We start from the raw sequence: 26,947 nt of genomic DNA on the forward strand, positions 1-26,947 counted from the left end.
GCAAAAGTAAGGTGATGAGATGTATAAGGGGAGAGAGTGACAGCAGGCTGGAAGTGAGCATTAAGGGAGAGAGACTGGAGGAAGTGGATAGTTTTAGATACTTGGGTGTGAATGTGGCAGGCAAGGGACGAGTGGGGGTGGAGGTAGATTGTAGATTGAGAGAAGTGAGTAAATGCCTTGGTGGATTAAAAAGTGTAATGAGAAATAGACATCTAGGAATGGATGCTAAGAGGAGGTTATATGAAGGAGTGATTGTGCCGACAGCACTGTACCGCCCAGAAACATGGAACATAAGAGAGGAAGAGAGAAGGAGTTTGAATGTGTTTGAGATCAAATGTCTGAGAAGTATGATAGGGGTTACCAGGCTAGATAGAGTGAGAAATGAGGAGGTGAGGTGAGGAGGAGAATGGGAGTGGAAAGGGAGTAGGGAGATAAGGTTCATGAAAGAGTATTAGGATGGTTTGGACACATGGAAAGAACGAGTGAAGAAAGATTAGTAAAAGAGGTGGGGAAGGCAGAGGTGGAAGGAGTGAATATGAGGGGATGTCCTAGGATGAGATGTATGGATGGGGTAAAAGGGGCATTACAAAAGAGAGGAAGTCTGTTGAGGAAGGATGGGAGAGGAGAGAAGATAGGGGTGAATGGAGAAGGGTTGTGTATGGATGATGCTGTGATACATGGGCGTGTGTGGGGGATAGGAGGTGAGGAAATATGTATGAGAAATAATTTGATGCAGCCCAGAGGGATTTCTCCCCATCTTCTCCTTTCCTATATGAGGGGACAGAGAAGGGGGGTTACCGAAATAATGAAGCGGCCTTGCTGTGGATGTGCTGTGTCTTGCAACACCGCTTCTGACCCAAGGCAGTGGACAAGATGCAGGGATGACCCCATCATCCAGGAGGTGCCAAGATGAGAGGGAGGGAGGTGGGTGGAGGGGAGTGAAGTATGTAGGTGGTGGAATGGGTGAGAGTGGTTTCTATGCTTTTTTTCTTTTTGGCAACTCCCCCTCCCCATGTAAGGGGGGGGGAAGCCTTTGGTATATGCATGTATGTAGAAAGATGAGTTAGTTTTTTAGCATTCATGGATTTTCTGTAATTGGCATTCTTATGCTCCATAGAAAGAAGTTCCTTCAATAAAACTGTTGGAACTTCTTTTTATGCAGCTCCAGTTGCTTTGCAACTATGTAAACAATAAGAGCATCAACATTCTCTTTCAGATATGAATGTATCTGGCACCTTTCCTATTTTCTTCTTCTTTGGGCAACTACAGCACAAAATCAACAATATCCTCCTCCTCCACTGATGCCATCTTGTGAATTGCGTGAAAGCAGGCTAACACGTGCCGTGTGCAACTTTGGTCTGAAATCATTGCAAGGCCCTTACAGGATGACTTGCTTCAAACCTGAACTCCATCACTAACTGCCTTAGACTTTCCTCTGACCCTGCCACATGCACAGTGTTATCTGCAAACAACTGGCTCATCTACTATATCCATCCACTATATCTTAACTACCCCTGAAATTTAATGGAAACTAGGCTTTCCAATTCTTCTTTCTGTTAAGACTGAGTGCCACTTGTAATACTGTTACGAAGGATAGAATTTTTTTGTATGGGTATCAATTGTGTAAGTTTTATACAGAGAAAAATAAAATTTTGTTTCATAGGACCAAGAGACACTTCCATTACCAGAAGCAAATATCTGCTGCTGCTGCTGTTGTTGTTGTTGTTGTTGCTGCTGCTGTTGATGCTGTGGCTGTGGCTGCTGTTGTAACTGCAGTGGACGTCCCAAAGTGAGAGTCTGGCCCCCTTGATTCACAGATGTTGATGCAAAGATTGTAGATGTTGGGACTATGAGACCAGTTTTAACAGGTGAAGATTCAGAACTACTTGTGGAACCTTTCTCCGAGATGCTATGCCATGACGGTTGTGCTGTATTTGATTCCACAGGTGCAGGATTAACAAGCTTTGAATGATCAACCACTTTAACCAGAGGAACCTCTTCACTCTTCCCTCTATTTGAGCTGGTTTGAGAGTTGTCTGAAATACATTACATAAATGTTAACAAAACTGCCATACTTCACTGACAGATCAATTCATGATTGTAAAACTGGACTACAAGCTAAAAGTTCTATAATAAAACTGACCAAATTGGAAAATCAGATTTAATCCTTTAAGAAAAAATCTATATGTCAGAGGAGATAGCCGAGAGTAAATGTAGGCAACAAGGTGTACAAGGGGTGAAGATGGCGATCAGTTGGAACATGGCCTTCCATATAAGTGGTACAATGTCATCAGCCTCAGTCAACTACCTTGCTCTATCCTCTCACTCACTCTGTCGGCCATGGTATAACACATACAGTACAGTAATTTAAAAATACTTTCCAAGACCTTCTTAAATGAATAATGTACAAAAAAAGTAATTCTTCTGTAACTTACAATTAGTTCTTCAGCATTCTTTAGCAGTCATTATCACATATATACATACACATGAACCACATGCTGGAACAGACAGCTAGAAATGAGCTCTGATGTGCAGTGCTTTTTTGATAAGTTCAAAGGAAACACCTAGTTTTGTATTTATATTCAGGATAGGGAACTGTGTTTATCAAGTGACTGAAATTGCAACGCTGCTTCTGACCCAGGGCAGTGGACAAGATGCAGGGATGACCTGTCATCCAGGAGGTGCCAAGGTAAGAGGGAGAGAAGAGGGTAGAGGTGAGTGGAGTATGTAGGGGATGGAGTGGGTAGGAGTGGTTTCGATGCCTTGTCTTTTAGCTACCTCCTGTGTAAGGGGGGGAAAAAGCCTTTGGTATATGTATGTATATGTATATATGTGACCAAGAAAGTTGGAGAAACAATTAGAGACAGATCTCCAAGAAATAAAAAATCAATGGAAAGCGGAACAATAAAAAAAATTACTTTTAAAGAAATAGTACAGCCACAAGTGGAAGAAAATGCTAAAGAAACAGTAATTAAGGAAAAAGAGAATTGGGTCAGAGACAGTGGGTAAAAAAAAGTGCCTAGTGGTTTATGGTATACTCACCTCCAGCAGACTGCCACCCTCTCCCCTTGTACTCATCACCTTACTTCCACCCACACCCATCCTCAACCTCCCCCCTTGCACACCCTCCCAAACTCTGCCACCAACTTCCCCAATCCCGTCACAAATGCAGTTGCCAGTAAACAACAACCGGCCCATCTCCCACTCTTCTCCAACCCCCAACCCACCACCCTTACATTCACCTCTCGCACCACCCCATCCACATACAAATTGAACAGCCAGGGCAACACAACACATCCCTAAATAAGTCCCACCCCCACCTCAAACCACTCACTCTCTCCACTCCCAATCCACTATCACATAGTTTTATATTAACATCAGCAATTCATTGCAACTACCCTGGGATAAAATTCTAGATCCTATAATTAGGATTAAGAAAACCCACATGGTTTTAATTACATTTTATCATCATAGTAAGAAAAGTGAATGACAAATATATATCATTCTATCTATATACCAAGAGCTTTTCACCTTTATAAGGGAGGTAGCAATGTCAGAGGCACATACCTATTCCCACTCATTTCACTCTCTTTCACCACCCCCTCCCATCTCAGCACCTCACAGATGACAGTTCATCCCTGCATCTGCCAAATGCCCTGGGTCAAACGCAATGAAGCAAGACACAGTACGTCCACAGCAAGGCCACTTCACTTAATCAACAACCTACCTCTCCTTCCCCTTATGCAGAAAAAGAGAAGACAGAGAGAAACCCCTTCCGGCTACACACATAAGCACCTCCTACACCCCCACCCCTACCTTCCTTGCAGGTCCAAACCATCCCAATACTTTTTCATCAACCCTATCTCCCAACTCCTCTTCCACCCCTACTGTTTTCCTCACCTCCTTGTTTCTCACTCTATCCAGCCTTGTAACCCCAACCATATTTCTCAGCCATATCATTTGAAACACATTTAAGCTCTTTCTCTCTTATGTTCTATGTTTATGCACCATACAATGTTGTTGGCACAATCACTCCTTCATACAATTTCCTCTTAGCAGTCATTCCCAAATGTCTCTTTCTCATCACATTTTTTTCATTCCCCAGGCATTTACTTGCTTTTCTCAATCTACATTCTACCTCCACTCCTCCCTCTCCTACCACATTTGCATCCAAGCATCTAAAACTATCCACTTCCTCCAGTTGCTCTCCCTTAACCCCTTCCATACGGTGCCGCATACGTAGGCGGCATGAGGAGCAAGTGGATACGCGAGGCTGCCATATCGGCGTCTTGATTATATTTATTGTAGTTGCCCCTGCATAATGACATACTCTCTAAACTGTCTTCATCACATTTTCTATGGTTATCAAAATTCACGGGTGAAAGAGAGAACGATCGATATAAGCGGTGACTATATTTAATGATGCGAGTATTATTACAACACATCGTACGTCTGGCAGCTAATGCTGCCCGCGAGATTTTGGCCCGTACTGAAGAGGTTAATACTCACTTCCAACTTGCTGCCATCCTTTCCCTTTGTATATCTCATCACCTTACTACCCATTTATCTTCAACTTCCTCCTTTCACACACCTTCCAAAACTGTCATTCACTTCCTTAATTTTTCCTCTGATCCTGCTATGAGTGCAGTGTTGTCAGCAAACAACAACTGGCTCATCTCCCATTTTCTACATTTTCTTTAACCATCTCCAATCCCTGGCCCATTAACCTTACATTTACTTCTTGCACCACCCCATACACATATAAATTGAACAGCCATGGCAACATGATACATCCCTAGCAAAGTCTCATGTTTACCTCAAACCACTCACTCTCTCCATTTCTAACACGGGCTCAACTACTCTCATAAAAACTCTTTACTGTTTTTAACAGCTTTCCTCCTATCCTCCTAGTTGTAGTTATAATAATGATATTGTAATGTATTTCTCAAGTTTATTTCTTCTTGTCACTGTTTCAACCATATTTCTAATTGCTGGTTACAGTGACATATACATTAGAAAGATGAGTAGTCATTCCTCAGTGCTCAGATCTTCTGTAATTGGTATTCTTAGGCTGTAATAAGGGACTTACAATAGTCATCAGAGAGCAAAAGGTTTCTTTCCACCTTCAGTATAACTGCTAGAACTTTTCTTCATGCAGCTCCAGTTGCTTTGCAACTACATAAGCCATATGAGGTTCAACATTCTCTTTCACATATGAATGTATCCAACACCTCTCTTTTTTTTCTTTGGACAACTACAGTACCAACCAAAGCTACAATATCCTCCTCCTCCGATGATGTCACCTTGTGAATTGAGTGAAAGCAGGCCGACATGTGCTGCGTGCAACCTTAGTCTGAAATCACTGCAAGGCCCCTACAAGGCTTCTGAAATCACTGCAAGGCCCCTACAAGGCTTAAGACATGCTTTAAACTTGCTGCCACCCTTTCACCTTCCTTTGTGGTAATTGTTATTGGGAATCGTAGTGTTTACCTTAGTTCGGTAACTTTCCCTCAAAGTGTTATTTTCTTCGATTCAGGAGCCTTTCCTAAAACTTCGAACCACACCTATCGTAACTTCAAATAAGATACGATTAAACTCCCCTCCTTTTATTTTGTATATTAAATCTATGTAACAATTTGGTTTAATAAATCAGGAATTACTTTGAGAAATTACTTAACCACTTCACTCCGGGCCAAAATCTCGCGGGCAGCATTAGCTGCCAGACGTACGATGTTGCATCATAATACTCGCATCATAAAAAATAGTCACTGCTTATATCGATCGTTCTCTCTTTCACCCGTGAATATTGATAACCATAGAAAATGTGATGAAGCTAGTTTAGAGAGTGTGTCAGTTATGCAGGGACAACTACAATAAATATAATCAAGACGCCGATATGGCAGCCTCGCGTATCCACTTGCTCCTCATGCCGCCTACATAGGTGGCACTGTATGGAAGAGGTTAAGGTAAAATTTAACCCATGGCCTTCTGAGCTCTTTTTCGAATGTAAGAGTCCCTTGGAACACTGTGTGTGCTAACATCGGAACTGTCAGATTACCCTGAGCTCAGGACAAAGAAGGACCTTTTTTTGGAAACCTTCAACTGAGGGACCACATCGTCAGTTCAGAAGGCCTTCAAGTTGATATTTGCTGACTTCTAAAAGGCAGCAAATTTTAGAGAATCTACGTTGATTGAAACAAAGTGACTGGTAAGTTCTCTAAAGTAATAACTGATATAGTTAAACCATAAATTCCATTACTTTTACCCACATTTATTTTTTCAACTTCCTCCTATCACATTACCTTCCTAAACTCCATCACTAATTGCCTTTAGACTCTCCTCTGACCCTGCCACAAGCAGTGTCATCTGCAAACAATTGGCTCATCTACCACTTCCATCCACTAACTAAACACTCTTAAAATTTAATGGGAACTAAATTAACAACATACCAGATGCAAGTATTTGCTGCTGTGGCTGCTGCTGCTGCTGTTGTTGTTGTTGTTGCTGTTGAGGCTGTGGCTGCTGATGCTGTTGTAACTGCAGCGTTTTTCCCAATGCGAGAGTCTGACCCCCTTGATTCACAGATGGTGATGCAAAGACTGTAGAAGTTGGGACTGAGGGATCAGTTCTAACAGATGAGGATACAGAACTATTTTTAGAGCCATCCTCCGAGATGTGCCATGATGGTTGTGCTGTATTTGATTCCACAGGTGCAGGATTAACAAGTTTTGAATGATCAACCACTTTAACCAGAGGAACCTCTTCATTCTTACCACTATCTGAGCTGGTTTGAGAGTTGTCTGAAATACATTACACAAATATTAACAAAACTGCCATAGTTAACTGACAGACCAATTCATGATTCTCCGTAAATTCTATTGTAAAACTGACCAAATTGAAAAAAAAATCAGATTTAATCCTTTATCTAGAAAAAAATCTATATGTTAGAGAAGATTACCAAGAGTAAATATGAGGAAAAAAGAGCATGGTTAGAGGAAGTACACATATACATATATATACCAAAGGCTTTTTTCCCCCTTACACGGGGGGTGTAGCCAAAAAGAAAAAGGCATAGAAACCACTCCCACCCATTCTATTTATTCTATTCCCTACATATTCCACTCCCCTCCCTCCCCCTTATCTTGGCACCTCCTGGATGACGGGTCATCCCTGCATCTTGTCCACTACACTGGGTCAGAAGCTGTGTTGCAAGACACAGCACATCCACAACAAGGCTGCTTCATAAATTTGGCAACCCTCCCTCATGTAGAAAAGGAGAAGACGGGAACAAATCCCCCTCATGCATCATAGCATCATCCATACACAACCATTCTTCATTCACCCCTATCTTCTGTCCTCCCGTCCTTCAACAGACATTCCTCTCTTTTCTATTGCCCCTTTCACCCCATTCATCCATCTCATCCTAGGATGCACCCTCATATTCCTTCCTTCCACACCTCTTTTATCTTTCTTCACTCATTCTTTCCATGTGTCCAAACCATCTTAATAATCTTTCATCAACCCTATCTCCCAACTCCCTTTCCACCCCTGTTCTCCTCCTCATCTCCTCATTTCTCACTCTATTTAGCCCAGTAGCCCCTATCATACTTCTCAGACATTTGATCTCAAACACATTCGAACTCCTTCTCTCTTCCTATCTTATGTTCCATGTTTCTGCCTCATACAGTGCTGTTGGCACAATCACTATGATCACATGGAGCAGGAAATAGAGGAATCTGGGTGATGGTGAATTGCAGAGTAAGGGAACCATGTAAATGTTCTGAAGAATGAAAAAGTGTCATGTGATATAGGTAGCTGGGGATGAACACAATGATACGACCACATAAAGGGGGTGACTGTGTCAATAACATTGTTTAGATAAACTTGGAATTTTAAGGGAGGCAGAATAGAGGAATTTAATTGTATTTGAGATGCAATGTTTAAAGTAGGGTGAGGGTTAAGAGGATGGACAGAGTGTGAAATGAGGTAGTGAGATGGAGAGTGGGGATGGAGAATAGGGGTAGAGTGCTGGCAAACAGAGCTGACTAAAGAAACTGGGATGGTTTGGGCATATGGAAAGAATAAGTGACAAAAGACTATAAAAAAGTATGAAAGGCAGAGGTGGAAAGAGTGAACTTTAGGGGAAGACTGAGAATGTAATGTATGGATGGAGTGAAGGGAGCCTTGGGTGAAAGGGGAATATTTGTGGAGGAAGAGGATAAGAGATAGGTAAGTAGAGAGAGGAGAGTGGTTGTGAATGGATGATAAACTGACGTACCCTTAAAGGGTGTCTTGTCTACTGTGTAATAAAGTCGTGGAAGAGAATCACCTTCAGCTGTCAGGCCCTGTTGTGGAAGTGTTGCATTTTGCTACATTACTTCTGATCTGGGCAGTGGGTTGAGGACTGGGATGGCCCTTCAACCACAAGGAACTAAGATAGAAGGAAAAACAAATAGGTGTTGAATGGGTATGTGATGGGTCAAGAGTGAATAAATGCCTTGGCTGGCATTCCCCTTATGAGGATAAAAGGGCCTTTTGGTATAAATATGTATATATATTTGTACTACAAGAAACAAACTCCATACCTTTGGTATCAACATCTTTGTGTTCTTCGTCATTATTAGCGACTCTCAAACTTGAAGATGAGATTTCACTGGGTATGGGGAGATCCCTTTCAGGATCTTTGGTGGTTGAAGATGGTTGTGATTCACATTCCAGCTTATTTTCCCGCTCATAATCTTTCATTATCTGGTATCCCTTCTTACAGTCTCTGTTATTGTCTATATATCTCTTACGTAATCGTTTTATTTCATCATCTACTTCTGCAACTTCATTGGAATACCTAGTGGCTTCTTCCATGTACATCCTTCTGAATGTGGCTTTCATGTGTTCCTTATGTTCAAGGTGTTCCTTAAAGAGCCGCTTTTTCAGCTCTTTATTAAATTCTATTTTTTTCACAATTTTCTCTTGCTCCTTTGTAATTTTCAAACAGTGTGTGACAAATCTTTGCCCTTCTCCAATATATTCTGGTGATTTCCAAGATGCATCATTGTCTTCATCATCATCATCATCATCACAAAGTCCTGAAAATATGCTGTTCTCTCCCTCCTTCTCACTGATCGACTGTGCATCAGATACCTTGGTACTACTCTTTTCTAGTGTTCTATGCAAAGTTGATTCACTACCACTTGAGTCCAGAATAAATGGGCTTGTATTCTCCAGTCTTTCTGCTAATCCTTCACAAGGAATGGACACCATTGGTACATTATCTGTTCGTGAAAATCTACTTTTACTAGTCCCTCCTTTCACATCCAGAGCACGTTTTTTCTTACTTTTCAATATATCTCTAACATTATCCAACTCCCCAAATACTACTGTGTCATCTCCACTTGACATATCATTTGCATTAATTTCCCCTTCATCTTCCTTAACCTCCCCAGTAACAGATCTTATTACTAAACTTGAGTTTGGAGAAGTATGACGCTCTTTAGTTCTTTTACCATCTTGCCCACTCTTATCAAAACTTTCTGTTCTTAAATTTTTCACTTTATTTTTCATAACTACTGTATCTGAAGACTTTTTATTTGTTTTTCTTGAAAGATCTTTTTGATTGTCCTTTTTCTGTTCAGATCTAACACTACAATCACTTTCATATCCACCATTATAAACCATAGATTGCACACCAAACCTCTGATGATTATCAAGTGATGTAACACCATTTGACTTGGAGCTTCCTTCAAAACTCCCTTTCCGCTCCTTTGAACTACTTTTCTGAGACGCAGGACCACTTAACCTGGAATTCAGACCCCCTGGGTCAGAAATGGAACGAACGAGACTTCCCTCATCATCTGCTTGACCTTCATTATCAGAAGAATCCTCAATTACTATTCTTCTTCTTTTCTTCTTCCTCCTTTCTCTTACATTCCATGGTGATCCTCTCTTAGCCTTTCTTGTTTTTGCTTTTGGCCGAGGAGGCTCGATCTTGATTTTGGGTGTAATTACATTAAGATCTGGTAGCTCCTCACTATCAGATTCATCATCAAATGGAGTGTACAGGTCATCTCTAGGATCATCAACCTCCTCCTCTTCCTCGAAGTGGGTTGATAATCCTCCTATAGACCCATAACTATTGTACCTGCAAACAACAAAATATATAAATAAAAATATTAATAATAATAATACATACATACACATACCAAGGCTTTTTCCCCCTTACAAGGGAGGTAGCCAAAAAACAAAGGCATAAAATCCATTCCCACCTATTCCATCCCCAATACACTCTCACTCCCCTCCAACCTCTACCCTCCCTCCTATCTTGGCACCTCCTGGATGACGGGTCATCCCAGCAGTCCACTACCCTGAGTCAGAAGCAGTGATGTAAGACACAGCACATCCACAGCAAGGCCACTTCATTAAATTGGCGACCCCCCCCTCTCCGTCCCCCCATGCAGAAAAGGAGAAATTCCTCTTGAAGTTTATCATCATTACTATTATTATTTACTTTTATCATAAATTCTCTCTATTCTCTGTTAGTTGTCAGGCTGGACGGCCCTTCACCGCTTTCACTATGCCTCTCCAGATGGTTCTATCCTCTGCCAATTCCTTCCAGTCCTCTCTTGGTGCCACCCTCTCCACGTCCTTCTTTACTCCATCCATCCATCTGTACCTGGGTCTCCCTACTGGTCGTCTGCCCTCCACTCTTCCTTCCATCACCTTCTTTGGTAGTCTGTCTGCCTCCATTCGTACGCAGTGTCCAGCCCACCTTGCTCTTCTTCCCCGTATTTCATCCTGAATGTACGGTTGCCAAGTCTGATCTCTAATTTCCCTGTTATGTCTTCATCTCCATTTCCCTTCTTCTTCATCATATACTGGGCCAAGGATTCTTCTCAGGATATTGTTTTCAAAAATTTCCAGTCTCTTCTCCCTTTCTTTTGTCAGTGTCCATGTCTCACATCCGTACAGGACTGTTGGTTTTATTTCAATGTTATATGCTCTTAACTTAGTTCTTCTGCTGATGGTCTGACTCTTCATTACAGATGCCAGGGCATGGTAACACCTGTTTCCTACAGCTATTCGTTCGTTTATTTCCATGTCCAATTCATTTCTTTCACTGACAATGGATCCCAGGTACTTGAACTTATCCACTTTCTTCACCCTTAGTGATCCAACTTGCTCTTCTCCTGGTGTATAAATCCCATTTCTACTTAGTTTCATAATTTCCGTTTTCTGCTCATTGCATTTTAGGCCTATCTGTTCTGCTGTTCTCTGGAATACTGTAAAGATCTCGTTAATTTCCTCCACAGTTTCGGCCACCACATCCACATCATCGGCATAAGCGAGGTGGGTTATCTGACCATTGGATAACTTAGCTCCACCTGGATGGCTGATAATCTGCCTGACTGCTTTCTCCAGTGCAAGATTAAACAGCAAAGGAGACACCACACATCCCTGCTAAAAGTAAATAATAATAATAATAATAATGATGATAAACTTCAAGAGGAGAAATATTATGACAAAGGCAAGACACAAAAATTATGCAGATGCAAAGAATAGGAGGGTTAGATCAAATGTGAATATACTACCTCTGGAACTAATCATGGGTACCTGCAAATGGTGGCCCTACAAAGCATATTTCTGTAAGAAGGATGTCGAGAGAGTCATCCCCCCTACCATTCATCTTCCGAATCTACCAACACCCTCTTCTGGAGATGCAGCCCTCAGGTTGATAATTGTCTTCAATTGTATTTCTTTCAACTTTTCAAACAAGGAGAGATTACAACTAGCAACAGCTCTCCTCCTCTTACTAATATAACCCAGTGACAGAGAAACTGACCCACACTAATATAACATAAGAGAACTGCCCAAGTTTCTTCTAGATAGATCTATGGGAACACCCAAGGACCACTACCAGCCACTGTAGGGGCTGTGGGTTTCCATTTTTGTGAAATTTGAAGGGGTAACAAATGTTATGACTACTTCTTTTTTTAAGTGCAATTAAATATGCTAATAACCCTTATTTTTACATTTTCATGAAGCAAGTAGTTATCTATTAATATACCAAAACAGTCCACATGGAGCAGTGGGTAACGTTCCTGCCTCAGAATGTGGAAGGTCACGATTCAGTCCTGGTAAGTGCAAAGCACTTTCATGATTTGCCAACCCCTCTCCACAACAGCAGGCATCAGAAATACAGCAGATCACTATCATATATATGTGCATACATACATATACCAAGGCTTTTTCCCCCTTACAAGGGAGGTAGCCAAAAAGGGAAAGGCATAAAATCATTTCCACCCATTCCATCCCTGAATACACTCCACACCCCTCCACCATCCCTCTTATCTGAGCACCTCCTGGATGACGGGTCATCCCTGCACCTTGTCCACTGCCCTGGGTCAGAAGCACATAATCAGCATGTCTGAGCTGATTACACAGATTTCAGACCTAATTCACATCCATTCCAACATACCAAAACTTCATATCCACCTCTCACCATATATACAACCTTACTAAGCTAGATTAAGCCACTATGGTGAGGTAAAGAGGTTGTATTGTCCCTCAGGAGATAGGTCAGTCCTGCAGTGGACAATTAAGGCTGAACTACTACTACTAATATACCAAGGGCCTTTTTCCCCTTATATGGGAGGTAACCAGCCAAGGCACAGACCTACTCCAATCCATTCCACTCCCATTCACCACCTATTGTTTCCTTCTCATCTTAGCTTCTTGTGAATGAAGGGTCCCTGTCTCCTGCCCACTACCCGGGTCAAAAGCAGTGAAGCAAGGCACAATACATCCACACCGGGGGCACTTTATTTACGAGTTGACCCTCCCTTCTTGTCCCTCATGTGAAAAATTGAGATGGGGAGCAGTCCCTGTGTCAGAGACAGGGATGTGTTTTCTCAACACAGGGTTCTGCATACACCAGATCAAATTGGCTGATACAACACGCCCCAGTGAGAACACAGATGTACATGAACACACACACACGCATGAACTAACTGATATACTGAAAGGAGGAGGAAATACAGTAATTATGGGTGATTTTATCTCAAAAGAAATATGTTGGGAAGAAATGACAGAGAGGGGTGGAGAGGATATATGGGGCAGCATACTACTCGATATGACCATTGAATACACAGTGGATAAGGGAAAATACCAGATACAGAAATAATGAGGAACCTTTGAGATTGGACTTAATACTTACGTTAGAACCTGAAATTGTAGACAGAATAGATTACAAAATACCAATAGGAAAGAGTGACCACATACTAATAGAATTCAAACTAAAAGAGCAAAAAGACCTAAGAAGAAAGGAGAAACATAGAATAGGAAGACCAATGTACAAAACAAATTTTGAGAAACTTAAAAATTCTTTCGTAATGTAAACTGGGAAAAATTCCTATATGAAGAAACAAGGATGGAAGAGAAATGGAATATACAGCGAGACCTCTCGTTCCATTGATACCTAACGTTATCTTTAAACGTCGAACCAGGAACGTAAATAAATCGTTTTTGTTAGTTGACGTGTGTTCTCAGAAAATCATGATACATGATTTGCTTTGTTATTTCATTTATTTTGAATTTAAAAGCATACAGTAAGTAATTTCTCTGGTATACGGATACAGTTAAGTAATGAGAAAGAAAAGAGAAAAAGCAAAAAAAAAAAAACAGCTGATAAACGTAATCAAAACAATTGTTTGATACACTGATGCTTTTGTTATTTAGCAGTCGCCTTATACTACCGATATGAGATAAATTCATAAAAATTTGCTCTAATTTTGTGCCTCGTCTTATACAAAGGTCGTCTTATAAACGGAAATATACGGTACATATATCAAAGGCTTTTTTCCCCTACCTGGGGGGTAGCCAAAAAGAAAAAGGCATAGAAACCACTCCCACCCATTCCATTTCCTAGATATTCCACTCCCCTCCACCCTCCTCCCTCCCTCTTATCTTGGCACCTCCACACACTATAATCAAATGTTCACTCAAAGAAGGAAAGGTACCACAAAACTGGAAAAATGCACACATTGTACCAATATATGAAGGAGGAAACAAAGAAAATCCAACTAACTACAGACCAGTCTCCCTAACAAGCACAGTCACTAAAATATGTGAAAAAGTGATCAAAAGTAGATGGGTTAAACACCTGGAAGAAAAATCTATACTAAACCCAAGCCAATTTGGATTTAGACAAGGAAGATCATGTACAACAAACCTGATCTGCTTCTACTCAAGGCTAATAGATATAATAGAAGAGAGGGATGGATGGGCAGACTGCCTATCTAGACCTACAAAAGGCATTTGACAAAGTACCACAAGAAATTAATAAGAAAATTAGAATCAATAGGTGGCATCACAGGTAAACTATTAGAATGGATGGAAGACTTCCTGACTGGGAGAAAAATGAGGGTAATAATTAAAGACAAATACTCAAAATGGGAAGAAATGATTAGTGGTGTTCCACAAGGGTCAGTGTTGGCTCCAATCATGTTTGCCATATACATAAATGACATGGATGAAGGAGTTGAATGTTATATGAATTTCTTCACAGATGAGGCAAAAATATTGAAGAAAGTAAGAACAGAGGAGGACTGTGATTCATTACAATCAGACCTGGACAAAATCTGGAAATGGACTCAAATGTGGGAAGTGAACTTCAATATCAAGAAGTGTAGTATAATGGAGTTTGGAAAAAGTAAAAGAGAATTTCAAAAAATTATAAAATTGGTGAAGAAGAAATCAAGAAAGTGCACTCGGTACGGGACCTTGGAGTACAGCAAAGACATGACACCAGATAAACATATAAACAAAATAGTCAGAGAAACCTTCAACCTATTAAGGTCAATGAAAGTGGCACTTGATTACTTGGATGAAGAAATTATTAAAAAAAATATTAGTTACATTGATTAGACCAAAACTGGAATACGCAGCGACACTATGGACACCCAATACTAAAAAAAATATTAGGAAACTAGAAAGAATACAGAGCAACAACAAAGTTGGCACCAGCTTTTTCCAAATTAACATGCGAACAAAGATTATTGAAATTGGAACTACCAAAACTGGAGCAGAGAAGAGAGAGGTGATCTAATGACTATATTTAGAATCATGAAAGGAATGGAAATCCTTGATAGGAATGATTTACTAAAAAATTACAATGGAAAAACAAGAGGTCATGAAAAGAAACTCAAAAAGGATAACTATAGAAGAGATTGGAAAAAGAATAGCTTCCCACACAGAGTGCTGGATATCTGGAATAACTTAGATAAAAAAAAACAGTGCGTGCAAATACTATTCAGATTTTTAGAAAAAAAGTGATGCTGAAAGATACAAAGATGGGTCACCACGAGCATAGCTCGCTTTCCGTGTAGGACAACTAGGTAAATACATACATACATATACCAAAGGCTTTTTCCCCCTTACAAAGGAAGGGGTAGCCAAAAAGAAAAAGGCATAGAAACCACTCTCACCTATTCCATTCCCTACATACTCCACTCCCCTCCACCCTACTCCCTCCCTCTTATCTTGGTACCTCCTGGATGATGGGTCATCCCTGCATCCTGTTCACTGCCCTGGGTTTGAAGCAGTGTTGCAAGACACAGCACATCCACAGCAAGGCCACTTCATAAATTCGGCGACTCCCCTCTCCGTCCCCTCATGCAGAAAAGGAGAAGACGGGGAGAAATCCTCCAGGCTGCGTCAATTTTTTTCTCATACATACTTCCTCACCCCCATACCCCACCCACTCCCCCTCATGCATCACAGCATCATCCATACACAAGCCTTCTCCATTCACCCCTATCTTCTGTCCTCTCCCATCCTTCTTTAACAGACATTCCTCTCTTTTGTAATGCCCCTTTCACCCCATCCATCCATCCATCTCATCCTAGGACGCCCCCTCATATTCACTCCTTCCACACCTCTTTTATTAATCTTTCTTCATTCATTCTTTACATGTGTCCAAACCATCCTAATACTCTTTCATAAACCCATCTCCCAGCTCCCTTTCCACCCCTGTTCTCCTCCTCACCTCCTCATTTCTCACTCTATCCAGCCTAGTAACCCCTATCATACTTCTCAGACATTTCATCTCAAAAACATTCAATCTCCTTCTCTCTTCCTTTCTAATGTTCCACGTTTACACCCCGTACAGTGCTGTTGGCACAATCACTCCTTCATATAACCTCCTCTTAGCATCCATGCCCAGATGTCTATTTCTCATTACACTTTTTAATCCACCAAGGCATTTACTACTACTAGTTAAATACACATGCTCATGGCCACAAAAATGTACAGATATACAGTATACACACACATACAACCACTCCTCGTTTAACGACAACAATTGGGACCAGCGCGCCGTCGTTAACCGAATTGGTCGTTAACCCCTTCCATACGGTGCCGCACACGTAGACGTCATGGGGAGCGAGTGTATGCGCGAGGCTGCCATATCGGCGTCTTGATTATATTTATTGTAGTCGCCCCTCCATAATGACATTCTTTCTAATTCTTTTGTAATCGCATTTTCTATGGTTATCAAAATTCACGGGTGAAGAGAGAACGATCGATATAAGCGGTGACTATATTTTATGATGCGAGTATTATTACGACACGTCGTACGGCTGGCATTGGTTGCTGCCACCGAGATCTAAGTCCATGACGCCTACGTGTGCGGCACCGTATGGAAGGGGTTAAGCGAAAGTGTATACATATACGTACATGTACTGTATCTACAATGTCCAGCAATACATGTATCTTTATTTTTGTGTATTTTCCCTCTTTTATACAGTACATTAAAGCTTTATTTACTGTTTATTTACGGTGGTTAAGTTCCTGAAATGACCATATATGACCAAATCCGCGTATGCTGACATTCCATATTGAATACCGGGGTATTTTTTGTTTCAACCATGGGCGCAATATAGCAATAGAAAATTAATTATTAATTTTGTAAATTAAAATGTATCAACGTAATATGCAATTTTGTGGGCGGAAATGAAAGTAAAAAATACCATGCTACAAGAAAATATGCTAATGAACGAAGTCGGTAGCATAGGCTCGGGACGCCATCTTGTCGTCTGCCAACGTCTCTCACGACGACGACAACGAGGATGAGCCGGATGACATTTAATTTGCAGGTAATGATTTATCAAACAGGTTAGGTTAGTTTAGTTTAGGTTAGACGAATTTATCATCCTTTTATTTCTTCGACATCGGTATCTATCATAACAAACATGGTGTACCATTCGTCCAACATGACTTTGTTACTTACGAAATTTGTTTTAGCATCTTTTTTGTTTTGTTTCCGCTCACAAAATTGCATATTACTTTGATACATTATAATTTACAAAATTAATAATTAATTTTCTATTGCTATATTGCGCCCATGGTCGAAACTAAAAATTTACCACTACCAGTATTTACTGTACCCCAGGTAGTTTTTGCAGCTTGCAGGATGGTAATGTAGACCTAAGCTTCAGAACACTTTACCTCACAGCTAATATCCACCGAACAAGTTCAATTATAACATCATACAAATTTGCCTCAGCCAACTTAATTATCGTACACGACGTCGTAACTTCGGGAGATTTACGTTAAACGAATATTGGTCTGTCATAAAGCCCGTCATAACTCCGCGTCGTCGCTAACCGAGTAGGTCGTTAAACGAGGAGTACCTGTATGTCCAGTACGACAACACATGCACACTGATGTACATATGTGTATATGAATGTACAGTGTACAATGTACTCCATGTACAGACTCTCACAATGATGACAGGCAAAAGCAGCGTTGGAGAAGGGGAAGGAGAAAGTGGGAGGTGGAGCAGGGGGAGGCGGAGGAGGAGGCTATGGAAGCAAAGAGTACCAAAGGAGGCAGGGAGAGGGGAAAGAAGGGGAAAGAGGGGAAAGAGGGGGAAAGAAGGGAGAGTGAGGCAGAGAGAGGAAGGAGTGGGGGGTTGGGACAGGGGGAAGGAAAGAGGAGGCAAGGGGAGGAACGGGGAAGTGAAGAAGGATGAAGGGGGAAAGAGGAGGAGGAAGGGGGAAAGAAGAGAAATGAGATAGAGTGGGTAGGGGGAAGGGGAAGAGGAAAGGAGTGTAAGGAGAATAAGGGGAACAAAGGGAGAATAGGAGGGGGGAAATGGGGGTAGGGGAGGGGTAAAAGGGGGAAGGGGAGGGGAAAAAGGGGGAAGGAGGAGAGGTGGGTAAGAAGGTGGATGGGGAAAGAGAGCGGAAGATGCAAGAGGGGAGAATGGAGGGGGAAGGGGAGAGAAGGGAGAGAGGGGGAGGAAAGACGAGAAAGAGAGGGAAGAAGAATCTTGCAGGTTAGACACGTGGGGCGCATAGTCTCGAGAAAGGTGTGAGGGAATAAGAGAAAAAGAGCAAAAAAGAGAGAAAGAGAGAAGGACGAAGTACAGGAGAGAAAGAACAAAGGAAGAAGAAAAACGAGGAGAGGGTGGGAAGGAAGGAAAGCAGTAAAAAGACGAAAACATTGAGAGGAAAGACAAAAAGGAAAGCATTTGAAAAGGGGAAGGGGAAGTGGGGGAGGGTTAGAAGACGAAGGGAAAGTGAGATTACAGCCAAAGGGAAAGGGGAGAGAGATACGGGCAAGGGGAAGAAGGGGCCCTGCTATCCACTCCTTTCATACTGAGGGGTCCTTTTCCTGCCTGCTGCCAGGCTATTTTATTCATCTCCTAGACAATATCATTTCAATGATAAACACATCTTAAGCCCCATGTTCTCCTGGATGACGGGTCACCCCTGCATCTTGCCCATGTCTTGGGTCAGAAGTAGTGTCACATGACACAGCAAATCCACAGCAAGGTTGCTTCATTAAATCAGCAACCCCCTTCTCTGTCCCCTCACGCAGAAATGGAGAAGACAGAGATAAATCCCTTTGGGCTGCACCAATTTATTTTTCATACATACTCCCTCACCATCCATCTCCCTCATGCATCACAGCCTCATCCATACTCAACCATTCTCAACTTACCCCTATCTTATCCTCTAACTTCCTTAGTCAACACACATTCCCTTCTTTCCCAATGCCCCTTTTACCCCATCCATCCATCTCATCCTAGGTCACCCACTCATTTTCACTCCTTCCACCTCTCTCTTCCACACCTCTTTTACTGATCTTCCTTCACTCATTCTTTCCATGTGTCCAAACCATCCCAATACTCTTTCATCAACCCTATCTCCCAACTCCCTTTCCACCACCGTTATCCTCCTCACCACCTCATTTCTCACTCTATTCAGCCTAGTAACCCCTATCATACTTCTCAGGCACCTCATCTCAAATGAATTTAAGAGCAAACTACATACTGTGAAATACAAAGACAAGACACCATGAGCAAAGCTTCCCTTCCCATAAGATACAATAAGGTAAATACATTCAAACTCCTCTTTTCCTCTCTTATGTTCCATGGTTTTGTCCCATACAGTGCTGCTGGCACCACTCCTTCATTCGGCATTGGTATCAGCACTATTTTCCTGATGCCGATGTCATTTCCCACATTCATGGGGTCAAATATTAGATAGTGGAGACTGAGTTAGGTTTTACTACTAAGTTAGGATTAAGAAATTGATTAATAAAATTTACACACTACACATGTGTTTTATCAAAACCACGCATTAAATGATTCAAGTTACTTGAAGTTAGTGGTTACATAAAAAATCTATGAAATAGGTAACTTTTGACCTCTTTTTTGACCCCCAGATTTAAGAAAAAATTTATTATTTTTTTTTTATTGCATAAATACATAGTAGGGATCTTGCTCTAGATGCTGGTAAAGTGTTTTTATCGTACCGCCATTTTTAAAGGGTTTAAAGGGCCTACCCTCCCTCCCCCCGGCAGCCACATGCTCTGCACGACCATTGTTTACATACGTTTTGACCATATTTTACCCAATTTTTTTGCGTTTGATACACTCATAAAGTTTTCTCTTACGTCCAGCATGTGGTGTGAGGAAGTTCAGCCTGCACGACTGGCAGTGGCCTGAGCCTTACAAAGTAAAGGACATGTACACGTTAGCTTGCCGCATTCACTAATTTGCCGTGTGAAATTAGCATCTATTTTTCAGTGAAGAGATATTTGAAGATATTAGCCATGCCTAAGCTATCCAAACAAAAGGCACACTTGCAGAAGATAAGAACGTCTACATTAGCAACTCAAGGGGAGAAAGAAAGAACCCCAGCATCAACTTTGTTATCACCACCTCCGCCACCACCACTAGTACTCCCTCCAGCAGCTCTCTCCCTTCCATCTACATCCACATCCTCAGCACCTGATCCTCTGTCCTCTACACCTATATCAGACAAGTTGTCTCTACGCAAACAACTGTTTGCTAACAAGTGGCTACAAGGATGCCTCCTTGTTGCAACACCTCACAGTGATGTCCCTGATGCAGCAAGAGCCTGTTCCAACACCAGAAAGGAAACCCAAGAAAAGAAAGAGAGCTGAATCCCAGCAATCAGACTACCTTGCTGGGTCATTCTAGACCAAGAACTCAAACTTTGCAACAAAGAGTGAGGTGGCGGCTTATGAGACCCTCACTTTGAGTGAATAATATCCTACACTGTAGGAGGGTACAAAGTGCCTGAGTTACTTGAAAGATGCAAAATCATCATGAAAATACAATGGAACCTGTTTTCAATGGGTCTTAGGAGGTCCAATGTAAAATTTAGTCAAACTAAGGAAAAAAAAACTTGACACTCATTTCTGAAAAATGTAAGTTTTTGATACTCAAAGTCTATCTCCTCCCTCAATTTTCAACCGATTTTTGCATATGAGGTCTCTATTAATAGCTAGATAAATGACAAAAAATAGAATATAGAGTTTTTTTGCATATGTTAAATAATTTTTTTTTTAATAACGTGTCAAAGTTAAAAATTTGCTTTTTTTCGATAATTTTTTATATTTTTTTCCTCGGCGTTAAACAAAGACATTAAAAAAAGCTTTCTATTTTGTTTTTTTATATATGTAGAAGATTCTTTTGCTGTAAAATGAAAGACATCGAATAAAAATTGTAAGAGGAGATAGGATTTGAAAGAAGCCCAAAAATATGGTATTTTTTATTTTTTTTTATTAAAAAATAAAAAACTACTTGTCAGATCTGAATAAAACTCATGCTGTGAAGGTTTCCTCAGACCTAGATATCACACAGAAAAAATCAGCAAGATTCTTCAGAAAAAAATATTTTGGGCGGGGGGTCCCCTTAAACCAATAATACAATCATACAATGATAATCATAAAGTGGTCAATCAATAAGCACTTCATTAAGCTCATTCAATCATTAGCATGCAACAGCTCAACAAGTGGCGTGTATAAATCGACAGATTATAAAGCAAGTAAAAATCAGTTTACTTACTTTATATTAAAAACTGATATACCATAATTATATAAAGTGGAATCGGTATCAGCAACTAAGATTGAATAGGACACAGCATTGGTAATTAATTGTAAATAGGAATCAGCAAAATATATATATATATATATATATATATATATATATATATATATATATATATATATCAGCACACCCCTATTGAAAACATACACAGAAACCTTTGATATATCAAACTAATTTGGAGGAAGGCTTGGTCATTAAGTTGAAAGTTCAATATCTTCAAAGGTTTTATTATGTTGAATTTTTGGTCGGTTTATAAGATGGAAGTTTAGGTTTCTCAAATGCTGTGAGTAGTTTGGAAGGAATATGGCGTTTGTTTTATCTAACAGCATTATTCTTTGCAAACTTCCTTCTAATATAACAAACTATTTTCAAGGGTAGTTTGGCTGGAAAATGGCATTCACTCTATCCAAAAATCACTATAACAAGGTTTCATATATCATGGGTTTACTGTAAATTTATTTATTGCACCTAGTGCTGAAATGTTCCACTATGACATGTCTACCAGTACTGCTTTAAAAAGAGGATTGAACCTTGCAAGTGATCTATGAAAAATAAGTATCTTCACACAAAAACTTAGGGTGGGCACATTATACATGTAGAACTATGATAACTTCATTGCATTTGGATATATATAGATCATCCAAATGCAATCTAACGTACAGATAATACATCACAAAAAATTCTTTATACAACAAAAATCATAAATAAATTTTACACTTTTTGTCTACTTTGTGATATCATGAAGAATGGCCATGCTAAAAGTTACCTTTTTGTGTATTTCTTGATTTCTTCCTCTGTTAATTTCTTGACTATCACAGTAGACTTTGGTTTCCAGTCAAACCCATCCACGCGGACATAGTCATAAACACAGCCCGCAAAGAGCTGTTTCACACAGTTTGACACAAGCATGGCTGGTTCTGAAAAACAAAAATAGCAACTAAGTTCAGGGAACCTCATTTTCAATAGTATTATGAGATATAAAAGAAAACTATAAACTGGAGGGTAAAAGAATCTATACATTGGAACATGGTCAACTATGACGACTACAGTCACTATCTGAGTTACGACCTAGATTGGTTCCGACCAACCAGTCGTAAGTCGGATCCTGTTCAAAATGGCGGACATGAGGGTTATGCTCAAGGATACATGTTATCAACCTGTTGCATTTATAGGTAACTTTTTCTATTGAATACTGTTATATACAAGCTGTTTACTGTTTATGAGTAAAAGCAGCAATGACCGCAACAGCACTGTAGGAGAGAGGCCAAACGCAGAGTATGGGATCCAATGTATTTAACGTTTTGCCCAGCAGGGCTTCTTCAGAAATAACAGTGGAGAAACATCTGACTCCTTATATATCCTGAGCTTGCAGGGAGAAACAAACATAAAACTGGTGTAAACACAATTTGCGTAAATTGCTTGTCACTTGGTTATTAAAATTGCTAAAGTTTATTTATTGTAAAGAATCCATTGTTTTGATTTATATTATCAATGAGAGATATAAAAGCAGATTCAAAACATCTACATTTCATAGTATGGTTTTCATATTTAATAATCTTAGAATTATTCCAGTCAGTATTGTGGCCTGTATCGAATCTATGTCTAACAATGGCATTATTCATTTTCTAAGTTTTCATATCATATTTATGTTCCAATATTCTTTTATCAGTATCACAAAAACTTTCAGCAATGTAGACCTTTTTACAACCCATGGCACACAGTAAACACCTGCTTGACAAACATTTTCCCTACTATTATTTTGGCTTTTTTATAAGATTGCCAACTGTTACCAAGCTGGTTTTAACAACATTAACACTAGCCTTGTTTAATGAGGAAATATTGTTTGCAACTGAGGTATTAGGTAATATGATCCTCTCTGTACATTCTTCTTTTATTTTTCCCACTCTTTTATGAATAATTTCAACTTCTTGGCTTTTAGGATAAAATAAGGAGGGTACTTTAGTTCAGTAAAAGCTTTAAATTTTTTATTAAATTCTTCATCCAAATACTCCTCTGAACATATTCTCAAGCCTCAAAGATAAAAACCTATGATAATTCCCATTTTGGTTTTCATATACGTAGCAGAGTAAAAATGTACGTAATCATTATTATTTGTCTTTTTCCTAAAAACTTTAAACTTTATATTGTTTCCATCTCTTATTAAAAGGGTATCAAGATAGGGCAACATGTTGTTAGTTTCATATTCTGCTGTAAACTTGATACTATCTTCTACAAGATTTAACTGATTTAAAATTCTACTCAAATCTAACCTACGAGGAGCTGTTATAAGTACATTGTCAACGTATCTAAGCCAAACTAACTCTCTAGGGACAATGTTGTTAAAACTAGTATTTTCTAAATGTTCTAGAAACAAGTTTGCCAGCACTGGGCTTAGTGGGGAACCCATTGGCAAACCTGCTGTCTGTAATAATTATCACTAAAAGTAAAACAATAGTTTGAAATACAAAGGTTCACTAGTCTGATAAAATCATAAACAGGTACAGGTAACTAATCATGTTCAGACAATACATTGGTTAACACCTCAATGGCTTTTTTGTTGGTGCATTGGAAAATGACGATACTATATCAAAGCTTGCCATATGCTCATTTTTCATACTTACATTTTTAATCCTATTAATAAGATCACCAGAATGTTTAAGATTTTTACCACTAATGGTGCCTACTTTGACAGAGATTGTTTTGGATAATTTTCTTGCTAGTTGGTGTGGTAAACAGCATATGGCAAGCTTTGATATAGTATCATTATTTTCCAATGTACCAACTAAAAAAGCCATTGAGGTGTTAACCAATGTATTGTCTGAACATGATGAGTTACCTGAACCTGTTTATGATTTTATCCGACTAGTGAATCTTTGTATTTCAAACCAACAAGCAATTTACGCAAATTGTGATTACACCAGTTTTATGTTTGTTTCTCCCTACAAGCTTGGGCTATATAAGGAGTCAGATGTTTCTACACTGTGTTATTTCTGAAGAAGCCCTGCGGGACAAAACATTAAATACATTGGATCCCATATTCTGCATTAGGCCTGTTTACTGTTTATTTATAAATTTTATGCCTTTTAGTTTCATTTTTATAATTTTTCTTAGTTTTTTAATGTTTTAATACAGTACTGTATTTCAGTATATATATGTGTACGTCTAGCAGATGCCTATTATGAGTTTACTGTATATGTCTAGCAGCACAGTGTGTAAGATAGTTGTGGCAGCCCAGCATTGCATACGACAGTTATGGCAGAATTGGAAAAGTTGCTATACACATGGTTGGAAGATAATAGGCAAAGAAATGTGAAAGTGATGTTGCAAGCAATGCAAAGTAAGGCTACAAGTTAATTTCGCATGTTGAAAGAACATGCAGGTGAAGAATACACTTCACATGAATTCATAGCGAGTGCTGGGTGGTTTCGTCGCTTTCGAGAGCATTACTAGGTTCACCACGTGTTGTCGAAAGGTGAGGCTGCTAGCAGTGATGCGCCTGCAGCTAAGGCATTTGTGGAAGAGTTTGATAAATTAATTAAGGATGAAGGATATTTACATACAACCACGTCTAGCAGATGCCTATTATGAGTTCACTGTATATGTCTGGCAGCACAGCGCGTAAGATAGTTGTGGCAGCCCAGCATCACATACGACAGTTATAGCAGCACAACATTCCAGTATCTCACACTCACAGCATTCTACCACTACACTCGGTGACTAGATACCGTTACAGTAACATCTCTTTTACAGTACAATTTTGCATTCATTTACTGTACACTGTTACCATGGCCCCAAAGAGGAACTCCAATTCATCAGATGTTTTACTGCAAAGGGCTTATCTGAAGCCATGTCCATGATGAACACTATGCTACAAAAACTGGAAGGCATGGATCCAAATGTTGAACAGTTTGTCCAGATAGATTGATGCAAGAAACAAAGAGATCTAGGAAGAGAAGAAAAAGCAAAACATCCAAACTGATTTGAGCATGCTTATGAAGACCATTACCCCGAGAGTAGAAACCCCCAAGCCTACCTCATCCAGCATTATAAAGAACAGCTCCATCAACTCAAGCTTCCAACGCTAGTATATAGACAAATCAGGGGAGACATAATTGAGCTATTCAAGATTAGGCCATGGGCCAGAGGGTCAAAAATAAGTTTTTGCTTCCATTAAGAGGCACTAGTGCCCATTATGTTTTTCTGAGAGAACTATGTCTGTGGGTCACAAAAAAGTTGGGTGGACCTTTCTGAGTGGCAGCTTTTTGGTAAATTCAGACCTATTTCCGTAAGTACTGTCTAGACCATTTTTACCCATATTTGCATAAAAAATTAAGGGATTGTCAGTACTTAGCTACTTACTACATCACCATTTGTCCACACAATGGGGCATGTCCTATATCATTTGAAAGGTAATTAAAATGCCTGTATAACTGTTCATATTGCCAATATAGGATACATCTTCATCCATACAAGGGTATCCACAATCCACATTTTGTTGGAAACACGAGACAGTTTTGTGACAAATTTTATAGAGTAAAAAAATAACCTATATAATTAAATGTATAAAGCAAGTTAATGTTATATAGTTAAGATAGTATATGTTTAGCTATAACACTCGGATACTCAGGCGAAGTTCTATAGTGAAAAGCAAGATGGGAAGAATGTGCTTGACTACTAATATAAACTATCATGAGTAATCCAATTCATTGACATGCTCTTTTCATTATAGTTTTTTCCTTTCAGGTGAATGTGACAATACAACACAATTGAGGTGTAAACTGGCGACATGGTAAGCAAAGACGAGGATGAAGAAAGGCTTCCACGGCAGCATCGTCAGATTGAGATGTCTGGACAGCAATGTGCTATATGTGGAGCTTTGGGAGAAGTTATGAAGTGCAAGGACTTCAAGTCATGGTGCTCTCTCCTCATTGCGGCGAAACATGACAATGAAACCATTTTGCAACACTCAAAAGCAAGAGAGGTTCCAGATGTGTACTCCATTCGAAATGCAGAAAAACATTCACCCGCAAGAAAAAACTTCAACAGCTTGAATCACGATACACACCAACAATGGACCAAGACGGCAATCTTTCTGCATCAACAAAAAATAGAACAGGATCATTGCAACGAAATACTGAAACACCCCAAAACAGAGTTTATAGTAAAGTCTGCATTTTTTGTGACAAAGTTTCGAAATACACAAGAAATTCAAATACACGAGAGCCACTGATCCAATCTGTGGAACTGAGATCAGATGACACCGTGAGAAGAATAGCTAAGCAAAAATTAGACAAAGATTTTAGCCATTACTTCGAGAAACACAGTTGCAGCTGCAGCTCACTACCACAAAAGTTGTTATCAAGAATACACCCGAATCAGACCTATCCCACACAATGGCAACACAGTTGAGGACACATACTTGATAAAACAAGAAAAAGCATTTGGTTTGTTATTTGAATACATAAGGACGGACATCTTCAACTCGGCATTAGAGTTGTGAAGCGTGAAACAAAAAATCACATGCGGAGAAGA

The 26,947-nt window shown here is 39.9% G+C and overlaps 1 protein-coding gene across 6 annotated transcripts in view; it reads right to left on the reverse strand.

The window, feature by feature from the left end:
- Positions 1–26,947, reverse strand: part of LOC143020952 (uncharacterized) — a 182,758-nt gene that overhangs the window by 42,072 nt on the left and 113,739 nt on the right. For all 6 annotated transcript variants that reach the window (XM_076177971.1, XM_076177976.1, XM_076177972.1 and 3 more), the window contains exons 2-5: positions 22,182–22,332; positions 8,586–10,135; positions 6,450–6,800; positions 1,686–2,036 (exon numbers count right to left, since the gene is read on the reverse strand). In XM_076177971.1, coding sequence (XP_076034086.1) covers positions 1,686–2,036; positions 6,450–6,800; positions 8,586–10,135; positions 22,182–22,332 — 2,403 coding nt within the window. The remainder of the gene's footprint in view (positions 1–1,685; positions 2,037–6,449; positions 6,801–8,585; positions 10,136–22,181; positions 22,333–26,947) is intronic.

This window comes from Oratosquilla oratoria, chromosome 41 (genome assembly GCF_046742065.1).
Source record: "Oratosquilla oratoria isolate Oo_2021 chromosome 41, ASM4674206v1, whole genome shotgun sequence".
Classification (NCBI taxonomy): domain Eukaryota; kingdom Metazoa; phylum Arthropoda; class Malacostraca; order Stomatopoda; family Squillidae; genus Oratosquilla; species Oratosquilla oratoria.